Raw genomic sequence first — 26,857 nt, 5'->3', positions numbered from 1 at the left:
CGAGGCGGCCGAGCCCTCTGAGGGGAGAAGAGCTCGGTCTCGTCCCTTGCACCTCCACGCCTCTGTCACGGCTCGCAATTTTTTAAAAAAAGTGTTTAACAAACGCTGCGACGCGATTTCCAGTTACACTCTTTAATTTCCCATTTTGATTAACCCCCCCCCCCCGCTCCCTGTAGCACGGCAGCATCTCACAGAGACAACTGTTCTCTGTAGTGCTTTTCATTTTATTGATTGTGCTTGGAAATCGCTAAGTGCTTGGTAAATCTAAATTCATTAAGGCGTGCAGAGGGAGATACTGTCTTCTTCACAAAGGGAGCTGTTTTCCACACCCAGCTGAGGAGAGATGTTGCGTGCCCAACAGAAACCAGGTCTCGACTCTGGTCATGCGGTATAATTACTGTATTATAACAAACCGGCAAATTAAATTTTGTATGCATGCTAATTAAAAACAAATATTCTAGAACATAAACTAGGTCTCAGCATACAGCCACTATCACTAATACGTCTTACCTCGACTAAATTTTTGGCACGGACAGCCACGTGTGAAGCTCACAGGATTTAAGCTACCTTTCATCATGTTGCACATCTTTTGTAGAGTGGTATAATTACCCAAACTCCCTCGATCTGAGATTCAAACTGGGCCAAAACCATCCTTTTAGCAACCAAAAGTCTGTTTAATCACTACAAGTCAAGCTACTTACAATGAACAAGCTTATACACATTCCACAACTTGGTTTAGTTTCCAAAGAGATCTGTCATTCCAAAATATGAAAAATTAAGTTGGTCTTTTAACACAACCTGATCTATGAATAGAAATAAGGTAAAATATTTCAACTTGATATAGGTAGGCACAGTTTCTGGCTATGGTGTTAATACAGATCAGAACTGCAACACCTTTTTCCTTTTAAAGACAAGATCAAAGACAAACGATTTCTCACATCACCATATTAGAAGCATCTATTGTTTACATAGAAATAGCTTGTTTAGAAAAAGAGAAAAGATTCTGCCCATCATTGCCTCAATATGACAAAGGAAACTCTTGATTTCAGGCAATGCTGATTTTTAAATATTCTTAAATATGTAAGTAGAAAGACAGGATGGGAAAAAGCACTATCACCAAAACATCTAGTAATACAGGCTCAGTATACTGCAATAACCAGCTTTTATTTTTTACATATGAAAATTTAATAAACAGAAAATTTACATGTCTTGGATTCGTTTCTCCACTTTGATATCAGACTTTACTTTCAATGCAACCGTGTTCTAGTGAAATACAGAGGGCTATCACAGTGATACCTGTTGGGGAACAGCCGTGAGTAAAAATCCATTATCTGGGCTGAAGATAAATGTACCAGAATAATTCTTATTGAGTAATCGCTTTCAGTATTCCTCGGAGAACTTTGTAACTCATTAATTGTTGGCTTTCTTTGGGAGGAAAGCAGGGTCCACGTTCTGTCACGTATGCATAAGGAAATCTAAGGACCCACAGTCCATCAGATGGAAGGGTTATTTCCTGCTTCTCGGGGTAAAACACAGGACAAGGTGGTGGCCCTGGTTGAACCTGAAATCAAAAGGAAATATTAATAGGTAACCAACCATCATTAGAATAATAATTAAAAGAAAAACAAACCCCAAACTTAAGAGCAAACTGAATCCAAAGAAGTGTATTCAGTTTTGCCTACAACCAGGTTCTCGTCTGCTTGAGCACGCTCCAGGAAACCACTGTGCCGTTATTGTGAGACATCCATAAATTTCCAATTTTATCACAGTGGACAGGCTGCATTTAAGGCTGCAGATTAGGTCCTACCAAGGAGATCCACAATGCAAACACAAGCCATTCGCCGCTCGGGCAGTGGTAGATGCTGCGTTAACAGTGGATTTCAACACTGTAGCACAGATATCCCTGAGCCGTTACCTCACTCTAAACCAATGTGAATTTTCAAGGATTTCAGCAATATTTAATATGGCTCTTGTAAAATTTGTATTAAAAGATTCAGCAAGTCTTATTCACACAAAGAACTAACGTGTGGAACCCACGACACAAAGCATAACAGATTTTCCAAATAAAAACACGCCTTTAGGAGTCAAAAGCTGTGATACAGACGTAAGCTGGGAACAAAGTGCAGAACAAATATCAGCACACACTGAACCTTTAGTTCTTGCCCTGGCTTCAAACAATAACACGATAATTTGCAAAGTGCACTACGATTTTGGTGTCAGTGTCAGGTTTCAGTCAGTATTTTTCCTTTAACTCCTAAAACAAAGCAGTTCATATTTGAGGAGCTGGGAGGGTCCCATAAAAGATGCCAACTCCATTGTCGCATGATTTAGTATTAAGGATCTTGCAACACTTCTCCAGCAGCTCAAAGGGTTACAAAATGTCCCAAATCTGCCTCCCCCCGCCTCATACGGATGTGTTTCATGATGACTGTTGTAATCAGTGACACTACTATACAACAAACACCAATTTTCTTGTCATAGACTAAGAAATAACAAGCACTTATGTGCCCACAGTACTTCATATAGCAGTAATTGAAGGAAGATACACTTCTTCATATTTTACTACCTTAAAAAGTAAGAAAGTACATGGAGCTTTTTCTCCATTTTTTTAATACACATTTGAAAACGGGAAGAAACCTCCAATTAAAAAAAATAACACCTTTTCACCTCCTGAGTGCAAAGGGTAACTACTAATAATTAATCTCAGCAATGAGTCACTGCTTTTCTCTATAACATTTAAAATGATAAATTAATTCCTACGCTGTCATTACTCTTTTTCTTTTTAAAAAGAAGAAAATATTACAGTATGGAATGCTGTTAATATATCCTTGATAAAATATTTTCAAAAACTTACTTTAGACAAAGTATAAAGCTGGCATAAACCAGATACCTTTGGCAGCTACTGCCTTAGAGAACTTTCCTGAAGTTGGTTTGAGTCGGAAAAGTTTCTTGTAGTGTCCCTCCAGCACCCTTTGCTTGTCACCCTTGTGCTATCCAGTCCTGCAATTAACACTGCAACTACCCACCCTTTCTCTGCAGTTACCAGATTCCCTCTTCCATTTCTTACCTGAGGCGTTAATGTGATCTGCAGCGGAGCATCAGGAACCACCACAAAGAGTCTCATGAACTGAGCATAATGCGGCTTGAGCCCCCGTCCCTGAGTCGACGACAGGATGTACAGCGGCATGTCAGAATTGAGGGCTTTGATGGCAGATTCCTTCGGCCCCCCGCCCATCACTTTCATGACCTTATCAGGCCCCGAACACATAAACCTCCTACCACGCGCATCTTCATATTCAAATCCTACAAAAGCTCGAGCTATGTCATCTCTCCGTCTTCCTCTTCCCATCACAACCGCGCTTCTTTTTCCAGGAACGGCCTTGTTAGGTGCAGGCCAGGAGTTGGTATCTAAGTCTCCTTCATCTTCAGTTCTCGTCCTGATGACAATGTCCCAAGGCATTAAATAGTTTGTTCCTGGGATAAAGCCTTGTTGATCTAAACCTGTGTGGAAATTATAAGCCTTAGCAGGCCCCAGCTTAACCAGCGACCAACTGGAGAACTTGGGCAAAAGGCCTTTGGGACAATTAGAATGGAGCATCCCGGGGAGGTACTCGACAGTGGATGCCTGGCGATCCACCAGGCTCGGCCTTTTCTCACTTTTGGAGTCCCCGCTCTGCCCGTGACTTTCTGCGTTGTCCCCTCCACCCTGGGTGTCAGGTGGGTAAGTGCCCAAGCTGCCCGTTGACTGACCCAGGCTGAGGGCTAAGCTCAGGCCTGTGCTTTCTCCCTGAGTCTGAGGTTCTTTTTCTTTAAGTTTCTCAATCTCGCCTTCTGGAGGGGCAGGTGACGACTCATCCCGAGCAGGTGCTGGATCAGGTGTGCTTGGCTGAAATACAGGAAAGTTGATGTGCTCCAGTTTCCCACAGCATTTTTCTTCCAGCAGCTATGAGAAAGAAAACACAGTTAACTTCCCATCTTCCACCTCTGAGATGAGGCAAGTTCAGAGTCATAACATTCAGCAGCTATAATTAAGATTCCAGAGGCTTGTGCTATGTGAGAACCAAAGCAGTGATGGGAATACAGCCCATGGACACGATGGATTTTAAATTTACATGATTTACATTTGAAGTGTAAATAGATGCTCCTGTGTGCACACACTGGTGAAGATTGGAATTGCCAACCCTGGTCAACCCATCGTGCAAACAACTTCTGCTCCCAGAAATATCTTCCCCAAGCAATGTTTACAAGTTGATAAGGTTAAAGGGAAACTTAGCTGTAGTCACTTCAGAACACAGACTTTGGTGATGAAGCAAAAGCACTGCTTGAAGCAAAACCAGAGACCTAATAGTTACCTGGTAAAAGTCGTAATTGGCTGCTTTGATATCAAAGGGGTCATCCCGAGGAGCTTGTTTCCTTCCACAGTTACAGGCACCAGTGGAACGAGCCCGGCTGTTGTGGTAGAGAACTGGAGGATTTCTGTCTGCTTCTGGCTTTTCCCCTGAAAGCAAGATCAATCAAGCCTTAGATAAATTGCTCACCATTTCTTGAGATTCTTTAATTCCCTTCATGCACTGCTTCCTCTCCCTGCTATATACATGTGCCAGCAGTGCCAGTTTGTCAAGCAACTCTCTCCCTTTCCCACTTTGAATACAAAGTTCCGGTGTAGGTTATACCACTAAACTGAATCTTCTTTGTTTTTACAATCTCTTGTGAAAAGGCATAAGTAGTTCTTCTGCCTGCAATAAATGTACCTCAGACAGTTTCTATTCCTTGATTTACATCAATTAAGACGATTAAAAAAAAGAGGGGGGCACTTATGCTTCCTAGAGAACACCTATCTGTTCTCGTACACATCGCTTGTTAGAAGGACTCCAGTGTTTTGTCTCTAATTAGCAAGATGGAATCAAAGTTACTACTAAAATCAAAGTTAGTAGTAACAGTGCGTTCGCTCCTAAACCTTACCCAATGTAAAGGAAACCTGCACAACAGCTCTGCTATAATTAATCCCACTGTACAAAGATGAAGCTTTAAAGCTGCCAAGCTTTCATCTTCCATAAACATGCAAGAGTCGGGTTGTTCTGGTTGTTGATCACAATGGAACGACGGTTGTTCCACCTTCAGGCTAAGACAAAACATTTTAAACCAGATACAAAATTAAACCATGAAACCAAATTACAAGTGAGCTTCTTTACCTGCTTTTGGGAGCAGATGAAACTTGTGCACGCAGTGCTGGTCCGTTAAACTTCGCTCTTCGCAAAGCTGATGCCCGTTGCTCCAGAACTTGTAACAGTCCTCATTAAGCTGCATGGCATATTTATGGAAGGCTGGGCCGCGGGCGTGCTGGCTGTACACACGCAAGGCCTGTGCCAACTGGTTCTTGTGGACTGTCATGGTGTAGTTGTGGGGCAGGTTGGATTGATAGGCACTGTGGGCCATAGGGAGAGCTTTCTGGCAACGGTTTTCGGAGAACTTGGTGTCTATATCTAAATAGCTTTCCAAGACTTTGATGCTGCCCATGATTTTTGAGCTCAGTTCCCCAGTAAGAGAGGTTGGGTCATCATCTTTGCCTTCAATGGTCACTTCATACAGCTTTAAGGCCACAGCAACCCACTTCTGGTAGGTTGGGAGCTCAAAGTGAGAGGGCTGTGGGTTCCTCCCCACGCTGTCATCGAAGCCCTTCTTGCTGAGCACCAGCTCCACGTGCTGCCACAAGAACTCCTTAAGGGTGCAGTCCACAAGCTGTCCGGAGGAGCTGGAGCTGCTGCTGCTGCTCTCTGCGTGGAAGGACAGCTGCTGCCTGCCATGCCGCATCATCTGGTACCTCCTGGGTCCCGCCAGGGTGGGAGCCAGCAGCGAGTCCGTCTCTCTCATGGTGCAGTTGCTCCTGAGTTGGTCAAGAAGCATGGCCACTGGATCATCTCCGTCCTGGGCCCCACCAGCCACAATGTAGACGAAAGCCTGGTTGGCAGGCACGGTGAACAGGCAGTTGATGCTCTGGTTGGTTAGCACTCTGCTCTTGCGGAAGATGCGGTAGATCTGATCCTCCAGAGCATGCTGCAACCTCCTCTTGGGGGAGTGCTTCTTGGGGGGTGGCTTTTCCAGGTGACTGCAAGGGTCCTGGCCCCTGCCTGGGAGGGGATCCACCTTCAGGGCCCCATTGAGCTGGAAGAGGAAGAGGAGGCGTGGAGGGCATGGCCTGCAGTTGAGCTTCCACTCCTTGCCAACTGGGCAGTCTTTGATAGCGGCCTTCAGGGAGGGCAGGACCTTCTGCCGCAGCCCATCCAGTGCCCTGAAGACGCGGTCGTAGGTGATGTCGAAAGAGCAGGTGGGGTGCACCAGCAGCAGGATGTGGCAGACGGAAAAGAGGTAGAGGAGGCTTAGGCAGTGCAGTTTCTCCTGGTGCTTCCAGAACTCGTGGGCCTCGGCGTGTGGCAGCGGTGTGGGGCCACCGGAGGGGTGGCCGGGCCCTGCCTCCCTGCTTTCGGCCGCCGCCAGGTCCCCGCAGGCCCGCAGCAGCTGCGGCGTGTCGCAGATGGAGGTAAGCACCAGGTACAGTACCCGGTTCTCCTGGCTGTAGTAGGCCTGCAGCTGGTTGTAGTCCTTGGCCAAGGGCTCGCCCTCCTGCCCCAGGGAGCCGTTCGCCAGCTCGGGGTCCTCCTGCTCGAAGAGGGGGAAGACCTGCCGGTCGCACACGGTGCTCACCAGGGCCGCCTTCTCGGAGCAGAGCTGCAGCGCCGTTTTCCCGAAGATGCCCACCACGCACACCTCCTCATCGCCGCCGCCCGCCGCCGCCGCCGCCCCCGGTCCCGCCGCCGCCGTGCCGCCCCCCTCGGCGGCGGCCAGCAACAGCTCTCGCAGGCCCATGGGCCCCACGGCCGTCCCGCCCGCCGCCCCTCCGGCCATCCCGGCCGGCAGCGGCATGGCCCCGCTCCGCGCCCACCCGGAAGCGGCGGCGCCCCGCCCCCGCGCATGCGCAGCCGCGCCCCCGGGGAGGCGGAGCGGGGCGGGCCGAGACACCGGGAGCGATCGCGGCCGGCGCTCGCTGGGAGCGGGTCCGCGTAGGCACGGCCAGAGGAGCGGGGCTGCAGGCGGAGCACCGCGGCAACGCTCTGCAAAAAGCCGGGAGCAACGAGACAGCGCGGCAGCTGAGCGTTAGCCTGGCCTTCGCCGGTGGCGGACGGCTCCCATCGCCGAAGGACGCGGGTTTCCCATTCTGCCCCGCACCGGTTGCCCCAAAAGGCAGGGATCCTGCTCCGACGGGCATGGCCGGGTCATTGCCGTGCCACGAGAAGTCACACTCTACCGTCGTCTCCCTGGAACGCAGCTTCAGCGGCTGGTGAAAGTGGTCCTTGTCCCGACCCGGTGCCACGGGCACATCGGCCGTCTGTCCGTCCATCTGTCCGCTGGAGCTCTTGGTGGAGTTGACTGAAAACTCGAGGAGGCTTCATGCTGCTTGTCTTCAGGCAGCACGGTCTTTTAATGCGATAGGTGACGCGAGCGCAGCCAAAAGCGACACGCAGTGCCATCGCTTCACGTGTTCTACCCACGCAATCGAGTTGTTTGTGGAAACTCGCAGCCTTCCACCTTATCAGCGTCAGCGCGCCGAGCTGCCGCTTTGCTTTGAACCCGTATAATTACCGTCAAAATCTTATCAAAAAAAAGTGAAAACAATACTGAATTGCGGCAAACACCCACATGTGTGTATTACAAGGAGCACCAGTGCTGTCAGCATAAATAGTCCTTGCTTCAGCAGCAGCCAGGTATCAAAAGTCTTGGGAAATTTCCTTTTTGTTCTTTTCCATGAAGAAAGCAGATACAACCAGACAGACACCGTAGAAGGATGCTGCCTTTAAAAAGAAATCTGCTAAAGGGGTTTCGTAATGCCCCGTTTTCATATGCATTAGATTTACTTACAAATATATACATCTGAGTGAGATAAAAATGGGATTCCAGTGGCTTCCTGACCACAACCGAAAAACACATTGTTCCATAAACCTACTTTTGTTCGTCAAAGCTGTTTGCAGCAGTTAACCGGGCAGGCGAGGGACTCTTTGGATGAGCCATCTGTCAAAACAAGAACAGGGTCAGCTCTTGGAATATGAACTCCACACTAATTATGACTGAGATAAAACATAGTGCAATTCTTAAGTGACACCATAAAAAAAACAGATGAGGCAAGTCCTTAAAATAAAAGATATTATTAACCCTCAGATTTTGTTCTCCTGCAAAGCGGAACTATGAAGTTGGAGACGGCATTGAGGCACTAGAACGGCCATCAGAAAAGCAGCTCTTCCTCTCAGCATTGTCAAATGACCTGCTGAAAATGACATTCCCGTTTCCTTGCCATTAAGATGGGAATTACTAAAACAAGCGCCCTTATCTGTGGGAACTCAGGGCTTGCAGAGGAAAATTATGGGGAGGCTGCGACTCGTGCAGTGCACGCCAACAGCACTGTGCTGTAGCAGGGGAAATAATTGGCATGAACTTCTGTGGATCTTAAAGCCAGTTTATCTTTCCAAAAGGAGACACATCGTGACTTGCCTGGAATTTGCGCCGCAGCGCCTGCGTCATGATTGGTGTCAACCCAGACCCACATTCAATGTTTTCTTTACTGTGTAGTGGAGTGCCACCAGGGCTTCTGAAAAGATTGGAAACAAGGGGAATTATGATTAGTTCTCTATTTTTTCTATTTAAAAAAAACCAACAAAATGAGAATAGAAAGGAACTTACCTTTGTATATTGACTTTCTTCAGGTGTTTTCGAAGATCTAGCTGATTTTTAGGAGGGGTACTAAGAAAAAAAACCAAATTGTTAAAATATTTTCCACTCTGTAAATAGAGTTCATTACTGTTTGGAACAAGAAAATCTACTATCAAAGAAAGGCAGAAAGTGTCTTACATTAAGGAACTTGTAACGTGAGCTGATGGCTTGGATTTAGGTCTCAGACTAACACTCTGTAAATCCGAGACTGTAATTAATGCCCTGCGCGTCTTCACTGGCGATTCTGCCTGAAGCAAGAAAAGAAATGTTACCACAAATAACACTTTAGAAGGCCTCGGCGACCTTAAATCTGTGAAATATTTATACTCTGAAGGACTTCTGTGGTTTATGGCTTTTTTGCATCATTAGGATTTTGATGTGCCTAGGACAAAAATAGATTTATTAAAAAAAAACAAATAATCTGCAAACAAGATTTCAGTCAGGCAGAAGAAAGCCCAAAATCTCCTGATAACATGCAGACATAAAGCTACATGAAAGCTACGTGCTTTCTCTAAGATGAGAACTGTCCCGTGTGCCGGCCAAGATTGGAGTTAGACACTTCACTTCAAATGCCCACATGCAGAATTAGGAGAATTACTTAAAGCTGATCACTGGGGTTTTGGAAGAGAATTAGTTTATTGGAAACATTCTATGAGGGGTTATGAGAGGCGTTGCAGGAAATACACCAGTTCCAGGGTGGGGTTTGCCCCAATCTGCCATCGTCCATTTATCCATGTGTCCTCCAGTTTACCTTGTCCATTCTCAGGTTGCTGTTCGTCTTCTTCAGTTTAACGTTCAGTAGATCTTTGAGAGTGATCTGCATCGGCCCATCGTTTTTCAGTGACTGTGCCTGAAAACAAAGGTGGTTGGAAGAGAAATGAGGATCGGTGATTGAGCATTCACAGAGACACACATTCCTTGTGAAACCAGGTCCGAAGAACCCGGTCATGAGCGAAGAAATAGAGGAACCTTTTTATTCCCTACCAGAAGTGCTTTAGAGCCGTTGCCCCGTTTGAGGAGGAGAGGTGCTGGAGGCAGTTTTGGTGGCGGCAGTGGTGGTGGTGGAGGAGGAGGAGGGGGTGGAGGGGGTGCAGATACAGGCTGCAGCTGTGTTGCAGAAGACCCAGATGCTGATGGCGGCAGGCCCATCTGCATTTGTACAGGAGCACCCAGAACTGGTTTATTACACCTTTGACAAAGAGGATTTTCTGGAGACAAAGCTGCAATTCCATTCATCTGAAAACAATATAAATAAATAAGAGAATCCTAAATCCACTGGCAAAAGTAGATGGAATTTCAGAGAACAGGTTCTGGCTTCAGCTGAGCCAGAAAGACAGAAAAAGCCTCTTACGAGGCTCACCAGCAAAGCAGTTCCCTCTAGCTATGAAGTAACCGCAGTTTAGTAATACTGAATATAAAGAAGAGGTGAAACAATGCCCAGTGAGACGCTCTTACGATTTCGCTTTTTCTGCACTGACCGCAGCTCCATATGTGCTTACACAAGCAAACATTACCTGGCCCCACTGGGATTGAGACTGACCTGGAGGATTCCTTGTAGTCTGGAAAATTCAGTTTCCAACTTTTCCAGCTGCTCTCTGAACGTATTTAGCTCCCTTAAGTAGATTTGTGATGGAAATATGGTGTCTTTAACCACCTTAAAACTCTAAGCATAAAAAGAAACCAGATAAGCATTTCACCATCAAGTTATGTTTCCAGAGACAAGGCTACGATCACTGCTGAAAGTTCTATCACAAGGTCTCCTCGTGATAGTCAGTGGAAAGGCACAACACAAAGATACAACATTTCACCAAATATTTCCTTGGCAGGAACCCAAGGAGTGACTTTCTCCAAGAAAACCTCAATTTCAGCTATGAATTCTAAAGTATAATTCACATTTGACCTGGAAAATTTGTACAGTCATTTCTGCTATGAAAGACTGACTGCACCCTGTCACTGCAAACCCTCCTGATATTGCAATGAAACCCCTACAATTTCACGTATGCATTTAATGTCTGCAGTTGCCTTGATGCTCTTCTCATCCCTTCAGTAGTAAACAGAAAACATACTTTAGATGCTTCAAGAGACATAACTAAATTTACAGCTTAGCTCTCAAACCTGACTGTATATCCTGCACCTGAGCGCTAAGAACAACCTCATGCGTTGGCAAACAGAGAGAAGTAGGAAACGTACCTGTACAACTGTGTTCTGGCACCAACAGTACAAAAATGATGCTGTTGTTGTAAAGGGTTTTACCACATTTCTTACACTGGGCAAGGCTAATGACCAGAGTGAGGACAGATGGCTTGGGACAGACAACATGTTCCGAGGAAGATCACCTGTTGACCTGGGGCAGAACATTTCAGAATGAGGCCATAATTATATTTATCATTTCAGTCTTTAAAAAAAGTTACCTGTGACCAATCCTGGAAATTACAAGTACCAGCAACAGCAGGTGACAGCAGAGTAAACATGAGCACAGAGACCAGGAAAGACCAAATATGTTTTGATAAAGGAAAAAAAAGTCATATTTGCAACACATTTTTATCCAAACTGCTTTTCCTGCACATTAAAATTAACAGTAGAGTACTAGAAGATACACAAGATGAAGCATGTAGACGTGGCACTTGGGGACATGGTTTAGGAGGCATAGTGGTGTTGGGTTGACGGTTGTTGATGATCTTATAGGGCTTTTCCAACATTAATGATTCTACGATTCTATGAATTCCCCAGCACCCATGCCAGGATGTGGATAGGCTCCAGACACAATGCTTTTGCCTCAGTTCCATGAGCCGTCAGGTGCAAACAGTGGACCCAGAAATCGAGTTAAAACGAAAAGTTCCAACTGAGCCTCTTACCGTGGAGAAGGACAACCTGAGCCCTGGGGGTTACCAGCATCTCCTTTTTTTTCCAGTAGAAATTTTGCTCTGGCTCTCTGTTTTCGTCGGTGTTTCTTATACTTTGCCATTACTTAAAAAAAAAAATCATATTTAGGATTAATGTATAGAAATATACCCGCTTTTACGCGGGGACAGAGCTAACACCACATAGGTAGGGAAAAACAGGGCTTGGATGTCAAAAATCCAGTCACAAGTTGTTCACGGTTGTCTTGCTAGAAGCAACACGTACAACTGATAAAAAATACATCCTTAAGTACCTTCGATCCATTGACATGTGTTTGTGCGCAAGAGAGAAGAGCGAACGAGGTAAAAAGTACCATTTTAAGTGGGGTTTTTGTTGACAGCTTTTCTTTTGAAGTGACAGATAACCGCGTTTTGGGAAACCACGTTTGTGGAGAGCGCAGGCAAAAGGCGCTGAGCAACCACAGACCGAGTGCCCCGGCTCCCCACCCCTCCCCGACCATGGGCGGTCGCTCAAGCGCTCCCTGAGCAGCCGCCCCCACGGCGGGGGTGGGGGGGGTGTCACGGGTGACCGGGAACACGGAACACCCCCTTGCCCCTCCACACCCCACCCCGCGCCCCCTCAGCCGCGCTCACCTCCCCGCCCGCCGCCGCCGCCGCCGATTCAAACCGCTCCCCGCGCCGCGCTCAGCCAATGGGAACGCCGCTCTCTGCCGTTTCTTCCCCCCCTCCCGCTGATTGGCCGTCGCACAGACGCGGGCCCGAGCTGGACGGGAGCGGCGAATAGCGGGCCTGGCGCTGCCACGCCCCGTCCTGGGGCGCACTGAGGTGATACGCCCCGCCATTGGATAAAAGGTTTTTCAGCTCCACCAATCAGGTGCGGGGGCGCCGCTTGGCTGGGGAAAAGACAATCGAGTTGAAAGGCTGGGGAGCGGCGGCCCATCGGAGGGGACCGGAGGGGGTGAGCGGCGCTCTCCTGCCCCGCTGGAGACGGACGGCAGCTGATCAACTGCTCCTCTTCCCGCCAATTGCAGCGCTGCTCTCCCTACTCCAGCCAATCACCGCTAGATTCCACTCTGGACCAATAGCGGCTCTCGGCGCCCCCCACCCAGCCAATCATTGTCTGCAGCTTTTCTACCAACCAATGAGCTCCCCTCTGCCTCGGAGAGGGTTTACAATCTCCCCGACCCAATGGACAGCGCCCTCTGTCAGCAGCGAACCAATGGGAGACGAGCGGCGAGTGACAGCTACCCAATGGGGGCCACCGACTCTCCCATCCTGCGGAGCGGGGGGTGGGTATCTCCCCGCCGCCGCCTGAGGAATGTCAACTATTCAACATGGAGACGGCGGTTACCAGGCTGGAGACCATGGTGAGTCCGGGCGGCGCGGGCGGCGGCCGGGCTGAGGGGCGGCCGAGCCGGGGGGCGGCGGGGGTGCCCCGGGGGGGCTGAGGGCTGCCGCCTGAGGGGGGGGAGAGGGGGGCGCGGGCGCGGCGGGGGATGCGAGGGGAGAGCGGCCCGCGCCCCATCCGGGCCCTGAGCCGAGCCCGCGCGGCCCTCGCGGGGCCGCCACCGCCGCCCGCCCCGCGGGTCAGGCGGGTCCGGCCGGGCCGGTCCATTCTGCTCCCCCCACTCCTCGTCCTCCCCGAAGGGGGCGGGGCTTGATGGTGCCGCTCCATTCACCCCCTCATCTCGGAGGCAGGGCCCGGCCATTTCCCTCTCACCTGGAGGGGGGGGGGCGGGTTTCGCGCGGTCCCGCGCGCGTTTACCGCCCTCCGGTGCGGGGGAAACGGGGCCGTTAAGGGGCGCGGCCGGGCCGTTTCATTTCCCCGTCGCGTGGGGGGGGGCATAGAGGAGAGCGCTCTCGGACTAGTCCATTTTCCTTCAGTGGGGGGTGAGGGTGGAGCTCTCACCTGGGCCAGTCCATTTTCCCCGCGGGGGTGTCCGGGGAGAAGAGGCCGGGTGGGCTATTCTATTCGCGCCGGTAGTGGAGGGGGGGATGGCTTCCCGCCGGGGGCCGCGGCGGTACCGCGCTCCTCCGCTGCCCGGGAGAACGGGGCAGGTAGAACGGGGCAGGTTCGGCGGGGCTGGCGGCGGGAGAGGAGCCGGGGATCCCCCCCGCCGGTCGCCTCGCCGCGGGTGGGCGCTGCGGGGCCCGCTCGCCCTGAGGAGAGGGGCGTGTGGGGCGGGAGGAGCCCACCGGCCCGGCCCGCCCCCGCCCCGCGCGGGCGCTGGGAGAGCGCCAGCCCTGAGGAGAGGGGAGGCCTCGGCCCTCAGCCGGGCGGCTTCGTGTAGTTCTTCGCGGCCTTGAACTTCGTTTCAGGACTCTTTGGGCCAGCCCCTGAAGGCGAGACCGAGCCGCCTCGTGTAACAGTGGCCTTTCTGCCTGCCCCGCTCACGGAAAAGCAAAAAAAAAAAAAAAAAAAAAAAAAAAAGACAAAAGAAAAAAGAAAAAAAAAGGCGCTATGCTGTGCTCTTATATATTGAGAGGCACAGGAGGAGAACTGTCTCTTTAAACAGCCAAGTTCCCTGTGGCATCCTTCAAATCTTCATTTTTGCTTCTACATAACCTTGTTTACTGTTTTAGTTAAAATGCCTTGGAAGTATTTTGTGCACCCAAATGCTTAATCGATAATAGAATTTCTATCCCTAAATCCTTACATAAGTTGAAGTGCTCATAGTGACATAGTTCTCCAAAATACGATGCTCCTTTGGGTTCTACTTGGAAACTTCCAGAAGTTTTTTGTTATTTTAATTGTCCTAGCAGCAGTGTTAGGGAACTTAATTGATAAACTACAAGTGTCATGGAGAATAAAGTATGTTTTTCAATACAGAAACAAATAATACAATAGATTTGTCTTTGTTCCTTTTCTCTTCTGGCAATCTTGGTTTCAAGTTCTAATTAAGAAATAAGTAAAAATCAGTTTAATAGTCTCCTAGTTCTTATCTGTATGCAGTAACATGACTACAGTGGAATACTCAAGAGAAATTAGGAATACGAGGAACACTGGGAGAACATGGTGGGCAATGCTGTATATCCACATTATCCCTTAACCTAGTGAGTGCTAGGCTTTAATACACAAAATTGGTGAGCCGCTTAATGCCCCATGTTTAAACTTGCTTGGTTTACTTTTCCTTATTGCTCCTTCATTCACTTTTCTCCAGCACTGGTATAATTTGTCCTTTAAAGCGTTAGGAACAGTGGGGAAGCGTTTGTTGTCTGAAAAGAAACAACTGGCTGAAAGTTGTCCAAATGTGAGCTTGTTCTGCTAATGCGCCTGTGTCACCTCCCTGAGTGACCTGCATGTCGTTGCGATAGTGAGACGCTCCTGAGGGAGTATTTTAAGCTATAATACTACTTCTGTTAAGAAATAAAAAGTAACAATTTGAATAAATGCTAAAATACCTGCATTAGTTGAAAGATCAGAGAATTCAAACTATCCTACCTAATTCACAGTTTTACTGCACTTCAAAAACAAAGTGGTATGTTTTGTTTTTTCTTTCAAGAAACCATGGTTTTGAGGAAGTGGGGTTATTTTTGCTCTCCTTTAGCTACAGAACTGCAGTCATCGTACTTAGAGTGGTAATAATGTACTGTATTTTAATTCAGTGACATCCTACGTTCTTGTCAGAGCTCTGAAGGGTTCTAATTCCAAAATCAAAACCTCAGCCCGGGCCAGAGTGTAAGCTTGGTCTCCCCATAACTTTTGTTAGGTTTGTTTGTTGTTTGTTTTTTTTTCTGTGGGAATTTTTCTGGTTGGTTTTTGGTTTGGGGTTTTGGGTTTTGTTTTTTTTTTTAAAAGCCTAGTCTAGAAATAATAATTTAGAAATCTGTTTAGAGATACCTAGGGCAGATGTTGATATTATTTAATGTTACGGTTTGTTTATTTATGTGTTTTATTGAAAGTCTCACTTTCAAGCGGTTCTCATTTTAGGACGTGTAAATACTCAGAGAGTTATTTTGGCCCCCTTAAAGTTAACAGGGGCGTAGTGGACTAAGACAGTAATGGGTCACTGTCTTATGATCTACTTTTCCAGTAGACTAAAATGATCATTGCACAAATAATTTGGAGGCGGATGGCTTCTTTGGGTCAGTTACTTGCACGGGTGGTGTGTAACAACTTCCAAAGGTTTTGAGATTATAGCTCGGCCTTCCCCCAGTTCTAATTAACCCAAATCATTTGGGTGATCCATTTGAAAACCAGTTTGATTTTGATTTCACCCTATTAGTCTTATATTTTTCTGTTTGATTCTTCTGTTGATTTCTTCTAGCAGAAGACGGGAGGTGGTATGCCTGGCTGCTGCCTTCCATTAAAACTGCTGTGTTGCACAAGGCAGTTGCATCTTCACCTGATAAGGGTGATTCCTTAAATACGCCTCAGTTTCACTTATTAATTTCCTATATCCAACCCTCATTCAGAAGTGCAGTATTTTTCTTCGTCATTGCTTATGTTAATCAGAATATGTATACTGGCAACTGTCTCTCACATATTGCAGCTTTGTGTCTCTTGCTTTTCCTTCTGCTCATTGTTTCTTCTTCCTGGATTTCCTGTGAAGTCAGCTCTCTCAACAGAAGTGTGATAAAATAACACTTCTTATTTCCCCAGAGGTTTTGACCTGCATTTCATGGAAAGCTTCATTTTGGTCTCATGGTACCAGGGATAAACTAATTTGTAGAAGCTTAAAAAGAACCACGTGTATGAAAATACCAGGTAATTGATGGTTATTTGAGACTATTGCTCAAAGTACACTAACAAGAAGAGCTGAATGAACCATAACATTACAATATAAGAAGAGATTCATTATGCAAAAGATTGTAAAGCTGACTTATTAACAATTCAGATAAGAATAGTGGGTGCTGTAGTTTAGGACTTGGGCACCTGAGGCTGTGCTGCACAAGCGTTTGTGGAAGTCAGCTGGGACCAGAGATCTTTCCAACACCTTCAAGAGACGCAGAGTCAGGCCTCTAATGCAAATACAGTACGTGGTAGTTGCTGGTGAGAAATGTATCCTGCCGTACAATAACCACTTCATTAACCTGTAACGCTCAGCACTTCACCTGCTGAGCTACTGCCTTCCAGTCCACACTGAAAGAAATTTTGTGGACATCCATTTAGTAAGATTTGATAACAAATGGTTAAACTCAGATGAGCCGTGAGTGTCTCATTCAGGGCAATTGAGTTAATTTCTGTCATGGTATTTTTGGTACAGTGGACCTACTTTTTCCTTTGAGTGGTGTCTGTCCAGTGCCCTTTTTATGTTGTACTACTAGTGATCGTGCACAAAAAGCAGTGCAATGTTAAAAGGGCATTGGCCAGCAATACTAGCTACGTTACTTGTGACTGGAATAAGAATAAGGAGTCAAAAGTCACTCTGAGACCAGAAGGGGATTTGCAAAACAACTGTAAAATGGGATTGCTACTAACAACTTTTTCTGGCACTCGTTGTCTTCTAGTTATTTGCTGAGGAGAAATGTTAATTGGTCTTTTAATGACAAATACCATCAGCTCTGTGTGTTTCCTTAGAAATAAGTGCCCTACAAAGAGGACAGAGCGCTGTATAGCGTTCTTATTTGCTGCAGTGTGATCTAGAGAAATGCCATAGGTGTGGTGTTGGCTCGGGTTGTTGCTCTGTGTGCGTCAGCAATCATCCATCTCTCTCCAGTCCATTCCTCTGTTTCTTTGCATTTTGTGGTTAAGAATCTTAGCACCTTCAAACCCTAAGAGTTCTCAAACTTTTTGTACAAAGTTACTGTTTGTTAAAAGAAACACGTTTACTGAGATTTACGAAATACACCCCTACTTTGATGGTGCTCTGACACCCACGTAGGAACCCCAGTGATAACGCACATCCACAATGTTGGGAAATGAGTGTGTGTTCAAGTGCATTTTAAAGTGATTCAGTACCTGCAAATAAGAAGAATGATCTCTAGTGTCCAGAAAATGTTCCCTGTAATGCAGTTTAAGAACATCTGTCTGATAGCAGTTTAGAATCTGCTTGCTGTGAGGCAAATCTAAGAATTAAATAAATTTGGAAATGTAGTTTCCAGTTAAAAGAGCACCAAATTGTTGGGAATTGAATTTCTGACCGGTCTGTGGAGCGTTTGGTTGGGTGTTTTTCTCCTCCCCCCCCTTGGTCAGTGGAATGACAGGGATTACAAGTAACAATAATGTCTTGAAATCTGTGAGTTCTTGTGTGTCTGTATTAGGACTTGGTGAACATTAACCTTACCCAGTTCTCCATGATCCACAGAAACCACTATCTGACTCGACCTATTTTTTTCTGACACATATTTTGAGTGTATTGATTACTTGTACAGAATTCTTGCTGCTAACGAATGCTCTGACTTTATTGCACTACTGTACTTTACAGCTAGCAGTGCAATAGTATTGTCAAAGCATCTGAAAGCAGAGTGCGCAGCAATGGCTTGAGCCTGGCCTCACAGTTTCTAACGCTTTCTTCTAAGCCCGGGAGTAAAAGACAAGTTTACGTTTCACAAACTGCATTTGCTGTGTGGTTGTTGTACAATACTCATCATACGAATGGTCCTAACCTATAATGTTAAGGTGAGACTTCTGCAGGTGGGCATTTCCTGAAATACAGCAATAAATAAATATTTATAAAACAAAGGAAAAACAGATCATAACGGAGGAATATATGATAATGCTTATAAACATGCTTTGAAATGGCTGACAATAAATTTTCTTTTGGAGTTAGCATACTTTCAGGAGAAAGCAGTGACACTGAACTGTGTTAATATTTTCATTAAGCACTAATTGTAAAATTATAGCCACACGATGGATAAGCATTCAGCTTCACATCCAAATTTTAAAGTCTCAAATCATGGTAGTAGCATGGTATTACTGGCTTACTGTCACTCTGTAAATCTCAGTTTATCAAGATTGAATATTTCAGGAACAGAGGTTCATGGATATTATTGAAAGCCACCCATATTCATTGTCTGATTTCCCAAAAATTAATAATCAAATGGAGGAGTTGGAGAAAAGCAAAAAACCCATCTTTTTGGGGTGCCTGCCTCTAGAAATGAAAGCCTAAAGATGTTCGCTAGTGGATGAGAAGAGAAACTATTGAGCAGTTAGGAAAAATCCCTCATGAACTCTTTAAAAATACATAGTGTAGTAAAATATATTTTATTCTTGTACTTTATCATGACTGGTTTCTGCGGTAGATGTGGGAAGCAGTTTTGTTGGGCAGCTGGTAAGTTATGGGAGTAACAGGTGAAAGCTTTCCCTTTGATTTATAGATGCTCAAGGTCTTTACTAGATTTATTTTCCTTTCCTTAAGCTGTTACTTGAAAATTTGCTGAAGGTGTGTGTATATGTATGATAGGTCATACATTTTCACTCATCAGAAAGGGGATTGCACTTGTAGAGTATCTTGGATCGAACACTATTCCTGAAGGCTATCAGAAGTTCCAGATCCTCAAAGGTATTAATGGCAGTTCCTGAAGGTGGATCCCAAGGCTGATGTTTTAAACATCAACATCCTTTTGGTGTCCAGGCCTGACTACGGGCTACAGCCAAAGGCTACTGAAGTTCGTCACTCTAGCTACCATTATGGCGCTGCCAGTTAGGACTTTGGGATACAGTTAACAAATACAGCCTTATTTTGATCCTTAAAAAAGTTGTGGTTACTTCAGGGTTAATCTCAATATAAATAATGAAAACCAAGTTAGGTAAGTTACAAGCATCTTTAGCTTACTTGCATCGTTGTCTCATCTGTGATGGTAAAAATCACTAAATTATTACCTTAAAAAATTTATGAGTTGTATGTGAGCTGGGAAAACTGCCTTTCTTTAAAGCAGAAGTCCTTAATAGACATTAAAATTGCAGACTAAAATTAATTAAGTAATAATGCTATCAGCAGACTGTTTTACAAGGCAATTAGATAATTCTCTGGTGACTTATTTATCGCAAGGTCAGAAATGTGATGTCATCAATTTTATTATCTATTTGTCAGTCTGGTTTATTGGGGAATAATAAAGTATATTATGGGTACTATAACCATCTGAGAATGCATTCCTAATATAATTAATAATAGAATCTCTGTTGATATGCTTGGATCCTGACCACTTATTCATAATCTCTGCTGAGTAAATGAGTATTGCAGTTTTGTTAACAGAACTGTTAATGTTCGAAAAGAAGAGCAACTAGCCAAGAAAAAGCTTTAAAAATGATGGAAAATATGGCAATACCTCAGGAGCAAAAAAATCAAACATCTCCTGCATCAAGTGAAGAACAGTTTAAAAAAGACGCGTTGGTGTACTAATTAATCTTCATCTTGAGGGGTTTGGCTTTGCAGGGGAGATGGAGAACAAGATAGGAAGAGACGGGAATGTTCTCATGCGTTTTGGGGAGCTCCATGGAAAAGGAACTAAGGGCAAGATGCAAAGAGAGCAACTGGGTAATTTGGGTTAGACAGATGGAAAGGGGGTAAAGTTAATAGAAGCGTATGTGTGAACACACCCATGTAATTCTTGCATGCAAGAGGAAAATGGTGATGTTAAGTCTGAAAGTTTATTGCTGTATATTTTTGAGGCTAGAAGCGTGTCGGCATGATGGGCAAATGTTAGTGAATGGAATAGACGGGGAGAATAGAAACTTATTTTTACAGTACATGAGCCTTTAAAACAGAGGCATCTTGCCTTCTGCTTTCGTGAAAAAGGTTTTGTCTGCAATTTTTGGTTTTTAATATCCTGTGGCTGACCTTAAATATTTTAGTTCCAGAAAGCAGAATCTGATCTGGATTATATTCAACACAGACTGGAGTTTGAAATAATGAAAAGTCTTCCTGATAATCCAGCAGCAGAGGTAGTATTTTCAGATTAAATTAGTAGATTTTATTGCATTTTGCATGAAGTTGGTAATAATTGGGTCATTTTCTTTAATCCTAAAATATATGTGGCTGTTCTTTTATCTAGTTGCTAGGTTTTTATTATTATTATGAAGTATTTCTTGCATCGTGTATCAAGATAACTGGCCTAATATTAATTCAGTGCAGAAGCCAACAAAACTTCCTTGATTTCATGGTATAGTGAAATTCTATGTTTTGCTTTTGAGAAATGAGCAGTAGTGTTAACACTTATATTTAAGAGGAGATTTCAATCTGAGCTAAAACACAACCTGGCTCTGAGATCAAAGATAAACTTGCTAATAGGCAACGACTAAATTCAGATTTGGGGGAGAGATGAGAGGAAGAGGAAAACAAAAAATGGCAGCATGTAAAGGGTTTTATAAATAAGTCCTTGTCTCCATGTGTATTGTGACAGAGAGTGGAAAAATGCAACCTTTTTAGTTAGAAGTCCCTAATTTATTCCAATGCAGAAAAGCCATTAAAATTCACCAACACCTGTATTTGTTGTGGAACAATGGAGTTGTGCTGTTTTATTACCACTGTCTATCACCTTTGCTTATGAAAAAATCAAATGTATAGATGAAACAGATGCTCACAGCTACACCCTTCATTGTAAAGGGTTGTTTCACGTTACATTTTAGCGGCTCTAACACCAACACTTTTAACTGGTGTGTGGCCACATTAATTTTCTCTTCTTAAATAGTTTAAATGTACTTTTAATTTCTACATAGGAAAATCCAGTTGCTCTCTTGGAAGAACTCTCAGTGGTGAAATCTCGTTACAAAACATTATGTATGCAGCTGGAGAAGGTTTCCATAGAGCAGAGGGAATCCATGAAGGGCATCCAGGCTGCTCTAGAGAACACAATGAAGATGGTTCAGGCGTTACAGCAGCATACTGATCTTGAGGTAGTATTTTCATCTTAATCAGTCGGGTCTCGCTCCTGTAAATGAACATGAATTTGTGTAACCTTTACATAGACGTGAGTAGTTCGTTGGAAACCGTTACATGTGCAGACTCCTCGAAGATAAGAAGACCGTTTACTAGAAGAAGTGTTTGCAAGATGGGAGCTCTTTTTGTAAATCACAAGCCTGATTCACCCCTCAACAGTTAAGCTAGTGGTATTCAGTTTGGGAGTTGAAGTAACACCATAATCGTATGAATAGTGTGACACGTTTGAATAGTTTCATAGAAATTGGTGCCTCTGTGCATGGCCATGTCCCAGTTCTGTATTGGCTTTTGTAAAAGTAGCTACCTTAAAGAAATTAGAAAGCAAAACTAATTTTAAAAGGCAAAAAAGCTCTTAAATGGCAAATGTATTTTCACTGTCTAAAATGAGTAAATTAAAACCAATGCATTGTTCTGTTATATTGTTATATGAAATAAGTTTTTCTCAGTATCCATCTATCTATCAAAAAACCCCAACAATAAACAACACATTTTTGTAAGTGGTCTTCAGACACTGCTTCATTGCAATTTTGAAGAGGTAATGAAAGCATTAATTTTGTCCTGTTACAAATAAGGTGATTTAGTTCAAAAACCTAGTTGATAGTCTGGTGGCAAAGGCAGAACTGGTGTGACTAAAACACATGCCCAGATCTCAGCTCTCACTTTAGTGTTCTAACAGTGCCCCGAGATTGTGTTTAATCTGTCAACAGCTCTAGACAAGTTATTTGTAAATCCTTCTAGATAAAATGTACTGTATAATGATTTAAAAGACAGTGGTTGTATGTCACAAAAAAGAAAAATATTTTCCCTCCCTGTGTTCCAAGGATATGCTGCCAAGAATAATTCCATATTTGGATTTTGTTGAAATGGAAGGCTCTTGTCCCTTGACTTACCTTTAGACTTTTTAGATAAAGATTTTCTTGTACTTTGTATATTTCCTAAACCAAAGCTTGAGTAAACTGTTATGGAGAAATGTAAATCTTGAAGTGAAATACTTCTTTTTATTGCATAGTTGATCTTCTTTCCATTGAATCATTTATAATATTGATGTTAAAGGAATATTATGGTTGGATTTTTCAGAAGTATTCAGCTTGTAAATTTGCTTTCGTTTGAAGGAAAGGAGGAGTCTACTATTAGTTTCCATGACAAAAGGGCTACACAGTCATTGAGTTCTTCTGTAAATATCATCACCCTAGGAACTGAAAGTATCAGAGTTCTCTGTTTTGTATCTTTTGTAGCGCTTACCTCTGTCAGAAGAAGAGAAGGCTGCAGCACAGCAGTTAACCTGCCAAACCGTTAAAGAAATGGAATCGCTAGTGGAAGAGGTAATGAGGCCACGGAGTGTCAGTATTCCGGAAACCATTAATCCTGAGTGGCTCAGCTGAGTCAGAAGAGCTGTTTTTGTGACTTAACATCTCTTAAATGAATAGAATTTTTCACAAATGGGACTAAAGTTTCTAACAAACCTTTTCATTTTTATTGTATACTGATGTTCCAATTAAATTGTCCATGAAGGAAAACATTTGCTTTGACAGGAAGACTTAGTTCCCTTTATTTTTCAATAGGGATGAGTTTATGTTTCTTTTCAGAGATGCAGTTGATTGCTCTTGGCGATCCTTTTGTTCCATAACTCATTCTAGAAGAAGCCTTTGGGAGTGAAGAATGTAATTGATTCAAACCCATGTATATCAAAATTGAGAGAAACTTAATTTCCTGTAAAATATTAAATGGCTTTTGGAATACGAGTAACAATAAGTATATGCTAACTGTAATGCAGTAGAATGTAGATGTAAACTAATACTTGTTAAAAAGTCAGATGTTCTCCCATAGCTACTCAAAGCACAAACTTCCAGTATAATTATCTGCAAAGATTTGGTCTGGGGCTCATATTAAAAGCAAAGTATTAAAGAAGGTTAATAGAGAATAATTATCTTATTGACCTTATATTTTTCTACATGTCTTCTCAATGCCTGCTACTCTTCTGTCAAAGGACGCCTCGCTTTCTGTCCCTTTATTGCTAAGTTTGGTTTGCATGAAAGCCGTCCCGTATCTTGCAGCTTCATGCACTCTTCGAGTGCAGTGTCTTCTCCTACCCTGATAAATGCTCTCCGTTTCTGTCTTTCCATTATTTAATTCTAAAGCACTTACGATACAGCTGGCATAAACCAGCCCCAATGCAAAATATAGCCATATCCTACAGCTACTGAGGCCGGTTTAATTGGTATCAGTCCCTGTGTTGTCACTATGTTTTGAAGATGTTCTCTGAAAGGCAGAAAGAATGGGAAGATGTCACAAAGGCCTTGGGATTTTTTTTATCAGTGCTGTATTTCTGGCTGAGGAGAGTTAGGTGTAGCTACCTGCAGCTTGTCAGAACTGTCAGCCTCTGAAGGTTGCTCGGGAATAGGAAAGCCGTCTTTCTCCTTTGCTGCATGTGCAGTGCTTTCAGCTAGATCCATGCCGGAATGTGAAGGAGAAAGCTGAAGAGGCTCGTTTGACTTGTATATAAACCTTTCTGCATCTGTTTTAAACTTATTTTATTTGAAATGAGGGTTCATTTAATGCTTAAGGTTTTGCTGTTGACTTCAGTGGCTGTGAGATCCTTGGTTATCCAATGGTAAAATGTAATTACGCAGAAATGAAATTGTGAAAACCAATTTCTAAATAAAATTTCTAAATAAAATTCCAACAAATCCTGACATTATCTCTTGCTTATTTTTAGCCGTTTCGTTCAGGATCTACAGTCCCTGGCTCAGCTGAAGGTAAGTGCTGGAAGAATAATCTTCCCACTGTTTTCTTTTTATGTTTTTTTGCCCTTCCCCTTGACCGATCTCCCGACACACCCAGCCCCAGCACATAAGCTTTGTGAGTAGTATCAACCTCTCCAGACTTCCATCTCTAATAGTTCCGTGCCATTTAAAGATCACAAGTTACCATCTAGAATTCAGGGAGTAACGAATTAAACTGTTCTAGTTTCCAAAAAAAGGCAGATACTGTAAATAGCTTCAGTTGACAAATAAGGGCTGTTTTACCCCAGTACAACAGGCACAAATCACACAGTAAGTAGGAACAGGCTGAGACCTAGGTATGGTGTCTGAGCTCTTTTATTTAAAAAACAGAGCCTGTGATGCACAGTAAATTCACTGTTTTCACTCTCAAGCACTAGTAACAACTGCTTTTATGTGAAGAATTCAGACTTTAATATAAGCAAGTGAACCCTTGGTTATATTCAATGTAGCGTTCCCACGTCTGTGGGAGATTTTGTTGCTGTTGATGGTATTGAAGCGGATAGTGGTGTGTTTTATGGTCTGGAAGAAATGATGTACTTACCAGAGAAATAGCTCTTGTTTAATCCATTTATTCTGACTTATAGAAAGGAATTTTCCTAGTTCTTTTAAAAAAAAAAAAGAAAAAAAAAAAAGAAAAGGCAAAACTAGTCACTGACAGACCAAATTTGTTAATCCCCATCAGATCTCAAATGAAATGATTTTTCCCTGGGCCTGCAGATACAGTGATAGTTTAGAGGGAGCAGCTTCCGTTTCTCCTTCCTCTTGCTGGAAGATCTCCCTTTAGACCCATTTAGGGGGTTTCTTAAAAAGCAATGCAAGTACTTTCTATCTTTCGCCTAGTTTCTGAAGAAACAAATATCTTCTATTTCCAATTTTTTAGAATCGCAGTTCAAACCACTGACTGAGGAAACACTTATGACTGTACCAAGGAGTATCAGAAGTACTGTTAAACTAGCAGACTTGAACAATTTGTACAGGGAGTTATTTAACCACTTCATTGTAAATAAGAACAGGTAAGACTTAACGCCATTCATTAGTAAGCTGTAAAGAAATTAATTCTTTTCAAATGAAACAAAACCAGCTAGTTAACCATCCGCTGCTATGTTACAACTTCATAATTTGCTTTTACTCCCCTACACTCCCCTTGGTTAGGTACATACCCCAAAGCGTTAGGCCATCGTACAAAACCCTCTAAATGAATTTGTATAAAAATGGCTTGTACAAGTTGGTAATTTTTCAAAACTGAATGTCAGGTTCTTCAGAAACAGATCTTTTTCGCTTTGGTTTCACTGTACAGATGTCCCAAACTGGGTCTATTCAGGAAAGTTTTGCTGACACGGTCATTCCGCCAAACCCTTTCAGCTTTCGGAATCTGCATCCAGACTGGAAAAGCAAAGCCCTGAGCCCCAAGCCCTGCCCTCCCCTCACCAGCCCCTCTGGCCTCCCCTGGCCCCGGCCCCTCTCTGGGTGTGTGCTGTGGATTTCTTGCGGGCTGATATTAAAAATGAGGAAGGTTTAAACTCAGGAGTTCTGTCTCTTTAACCCTAAGGTTGGATTAGCGAATGACTCCTCTCAGTTTGAAGGAGAATGGAAAAGGTGATGCCAGTCTGAACAAGCATGAGAATTACAAAGCACTCGCAAAAACCCTTCATTAAACAGCATGTGCTTTTTAGCCTTTTTCTGCCAGACGCGGTGTTCGATACCCTGTTTGGCTAAATAGTGTGCTTTTGTCTTACAGAGCAGCGCTGAGTGTTTCGCAGATGAACATGATGAACATGAAAGCCACTGACTCAAGAATACAAATCTTGAAAGAACTTGCTATTGTGGAACTTGACAAACAAGGAAATGTTAGATTAGTTGTGTAAATGAAAGCTTGGCCCATTCTCACTTGACACACAAGCATCTTGGTCATAGCTCCTGGACTGTTAACAAGCGTTTCTCTGGTGTGTAGGAGTTGCAAGTACACTGTTGGAAGGCTGTTAATGTTTCTGTATACGAATTTTATTTATAGTACTTAAAATTGGAGTTAAGAAACAGTGAGGTCGGTATTTTATCGTGGACATTTATAGGGCTATAATCGATGCATTTTTGACAAGTATTGTGAGCCATGTGACACTTCCATATTCTTGCTTACATTCCTGAGCGGGTTTTTAAGACATAAACCAAGCCACTTAATTGTACTCACATTCCCAATAAATGATGAAAGCTAAGGACGTGACGCTGTGGATTTATTATGCTTTTGTTTACCTGACTCCTGACCCTCAGCCCTGCCCTAACCCCTGACCCTTTTCGCATTCCTCTGATGTGAACTGTCTTGGATTTTGTTCAGTCCAGCAAAACGGCAGACTCGCAGGGTAGCTGAGGTTGGACCGAACCTCTGGAGATGGTCCGGCCCGAGCCCCTGGGGGTTCAGGTGGGGCCAGCTATGGCAGGTTGCTCAGGGCGGTGTCTTGAAAAACTCCAAGGGTAAAACATTCACAACCCCTCTGGGCAGCCTGGTGCAGTGTTCAACCACCCTCACAGTTAAAAAAAAAAAAAAAAAAAGGTGTATGTGTGGATTTTTGTATGTTTAATGTTTTTGTGTTTATTTCAGCCTAATTTGAGAGAATAAGATATCTGAAGTTAAGTTCCT

The 26,857-nt window shown here is 44.1% G+C and overlaps 3 protein-coding genes across 6 annotated transcripts; 1 reads left to right on the top strand and 2 right to left on the bottom strand.

Annotated features, from left to right (window-relative positions):
- Positions 1-1,145: 1,145 nt before the first annotated feature.
- Positions 1,146-7,046, bottom strand: SMG8 (SMG8 nonsense mediated mRNA decay factor). Its single transcript, XM_075113533.1, has 4 exons — positions 5,193-7,046; positions 4,353-4,498; positions 3,068-3,943; positions 1,146-1,561 (listed from the first exon to the last, which is right to left on the bottom strand). The coding sequence occupies exons 1-4, from the start codon at positions 6,919-6,921 to the stop codon at positions 1,364-1,366; spliced, it is 2,949 nt and encodes a 982-aa protein (XP_074969634.1). The 5' UTR covers positions 6,922-7,046; the 3' UTR covers positions 1,146-1,363.
- A 632-nt stretch (positions 7,047-7,678) lies between these two features.
- On the bottom strand, positions 7,679-13,823 carry PRR11 (proline rich 11). 3 transcript variants are annotated; one of them, XM_075113536.1, is made up of 10 exons: positions 13,531-13,823; positions 11,616-11,727; positions 10,951-11,104; positions 10,301-10,423; positions 9,745-9,996; positions 9,512-9,610; positions 8,899-9,008; positions 8,731-8,790; positions 8,542-8,638; positions 7,679-8,064 (listed from the first exon to the last, which is right to left on the bottom strand). In XM_075113536.1, exons 2-10 carry the CDS (start codon positions 11,723-11,725, stop codon positions 7,996-7,998), a joined length of 1,074 nt encoding a protein of 357 aa, XP_074969637.1. In that variant the 5' UTR covers positions 11,726-11,727; positions 13,531-13,823; the 3' UTR covers positions 7,679-7,995. The 3 variants fall into 3 exon arrangements, with proteins under 3 accessions (XP_074969637.1, XP_074969636.1, XP_074969635.1); XM_075113535.1 differs by lacking the exon at positions 13,531-13,823 and adding an exon at positions 12,255-12,323; XM_075113534.1 differs by lacking the exon at positions 13,531-13,823 and adding an exon at positions 11,915-12,248.
- SKA2 (spindle and kinetochore associated complex subunit 2) lies at positions 12,509-26,438 on the top strand. Of its 2 annotated transcripts, XM_075113537.1 has the most exons (7): positions 12,509-12,988; positions 20,359-20,448; positions 21,223-21,399; positions 22,678-22,764; positions 24,159-24,198; positions 25,106-25,238; positions 25,964-26,438. In XM_075113537.1, exons 1-7 carry the CDS (start codon positions 12,956-12,958, stop codon positions 26,088-26,090), a joined length of 687 nt encoding a protein of 228 aa, XP_074969638.1. In that variant the 5' UTR covers positions 12,509-12,955; the 3' UTR covers positions 26,091-26,438. The 2 variants fall into 2 exon arrangements, with proteins under 2 accessions (XP_074969638.1, XP_074969640.1); XM_075113539.1 differs by lacking the exon at positions 20,359-20,448 and having other exon boundaries at positions 12,525-12,988.
- Positions 26,439-26,857: the final 419 nt, after the last annotated feature.

Source organism: Phalacrocorax aristotelis, chromosome 18 (genome assembly GCF_949628215.1).
Source record: "Phalacrocorax aristotelis chromosome 18, bGulAri2.1, whole genome shotgun sequence".
NCBI lineage: Eukaryota > Metazoa > Chordata > Aves > Suliformes > Phalacrocoracidae > Phalacrocorax > Phalacrocorax aristotelis.
Note: the sequence above shows the minus strand (reverse complement) of the source record. Positions and strands in the feature narration are given on the sequence as shown.

Bases quoted from the DNA above. Each gene is read 5' to 3' on its own strand.
- PRR11 (XM_075113536.1), bottom strand. From the start codon at position 11,725: ATGGCAAAGTATAAGAAACACCGACGAAAACAGAGAGCCAGAGCAAAA. The intron at 11,105-11,615 runs GTAAGAGGCTCA...GTTCTGCCCCAG, and splicing joins TCAGGTTGTCCTTCTCCACG to GTCAACAGGTGATCTTCCTC. The intron at 8,065-8,541 runs GCAAGTCACGAT...TTGTTTTGACAG, and splicing joins CGCTGCGGCGCAAATTCCAG to ATGGCTCATCCAAAGAGTCC.
- SMG8 (XM_075113533.1), bottom strand. From the start codon at position 6,921: ATGCCGCTGCCGGCCGGGATGGCCGGAGGGGCGGCGGGCGGGACGGCC. The intron at 3,944-4,352 runs GTAACTATTAGG...TCTTTCTCATAG, and splicing joins CCAATTACGACTTTTACCAG to CTGCTGGAAGAAAAATGCTG. The intron at 1,562-3,067 runs GTAAGAAATGGA...TTTTGATTTCAG, and splicing joins AGATCACATTAACGCCTCAG to GTTCAACCAGGGCCACCACC.
- SKA2 (XM_075113537.1), top strand. From the start codon at position 12,956: ATGGAGACGGCGGTTACCAGGCTGGAGACCATG. The intron at 12,989-20,358 runs GTGAGTCCGGGC...TAAATATTTTAG, and splicing joins TTACCAGGCTGGAGACCATG to TTCCAGAAAGCAGAATCTGA. The intron at 20,449-21,222 runs GTAGTATTTTCA...ATTTCTACATAG, and splicing joins CTGATAATCCAGCAGCAGAG to GAAAATCCAGTTGCTCTCTT.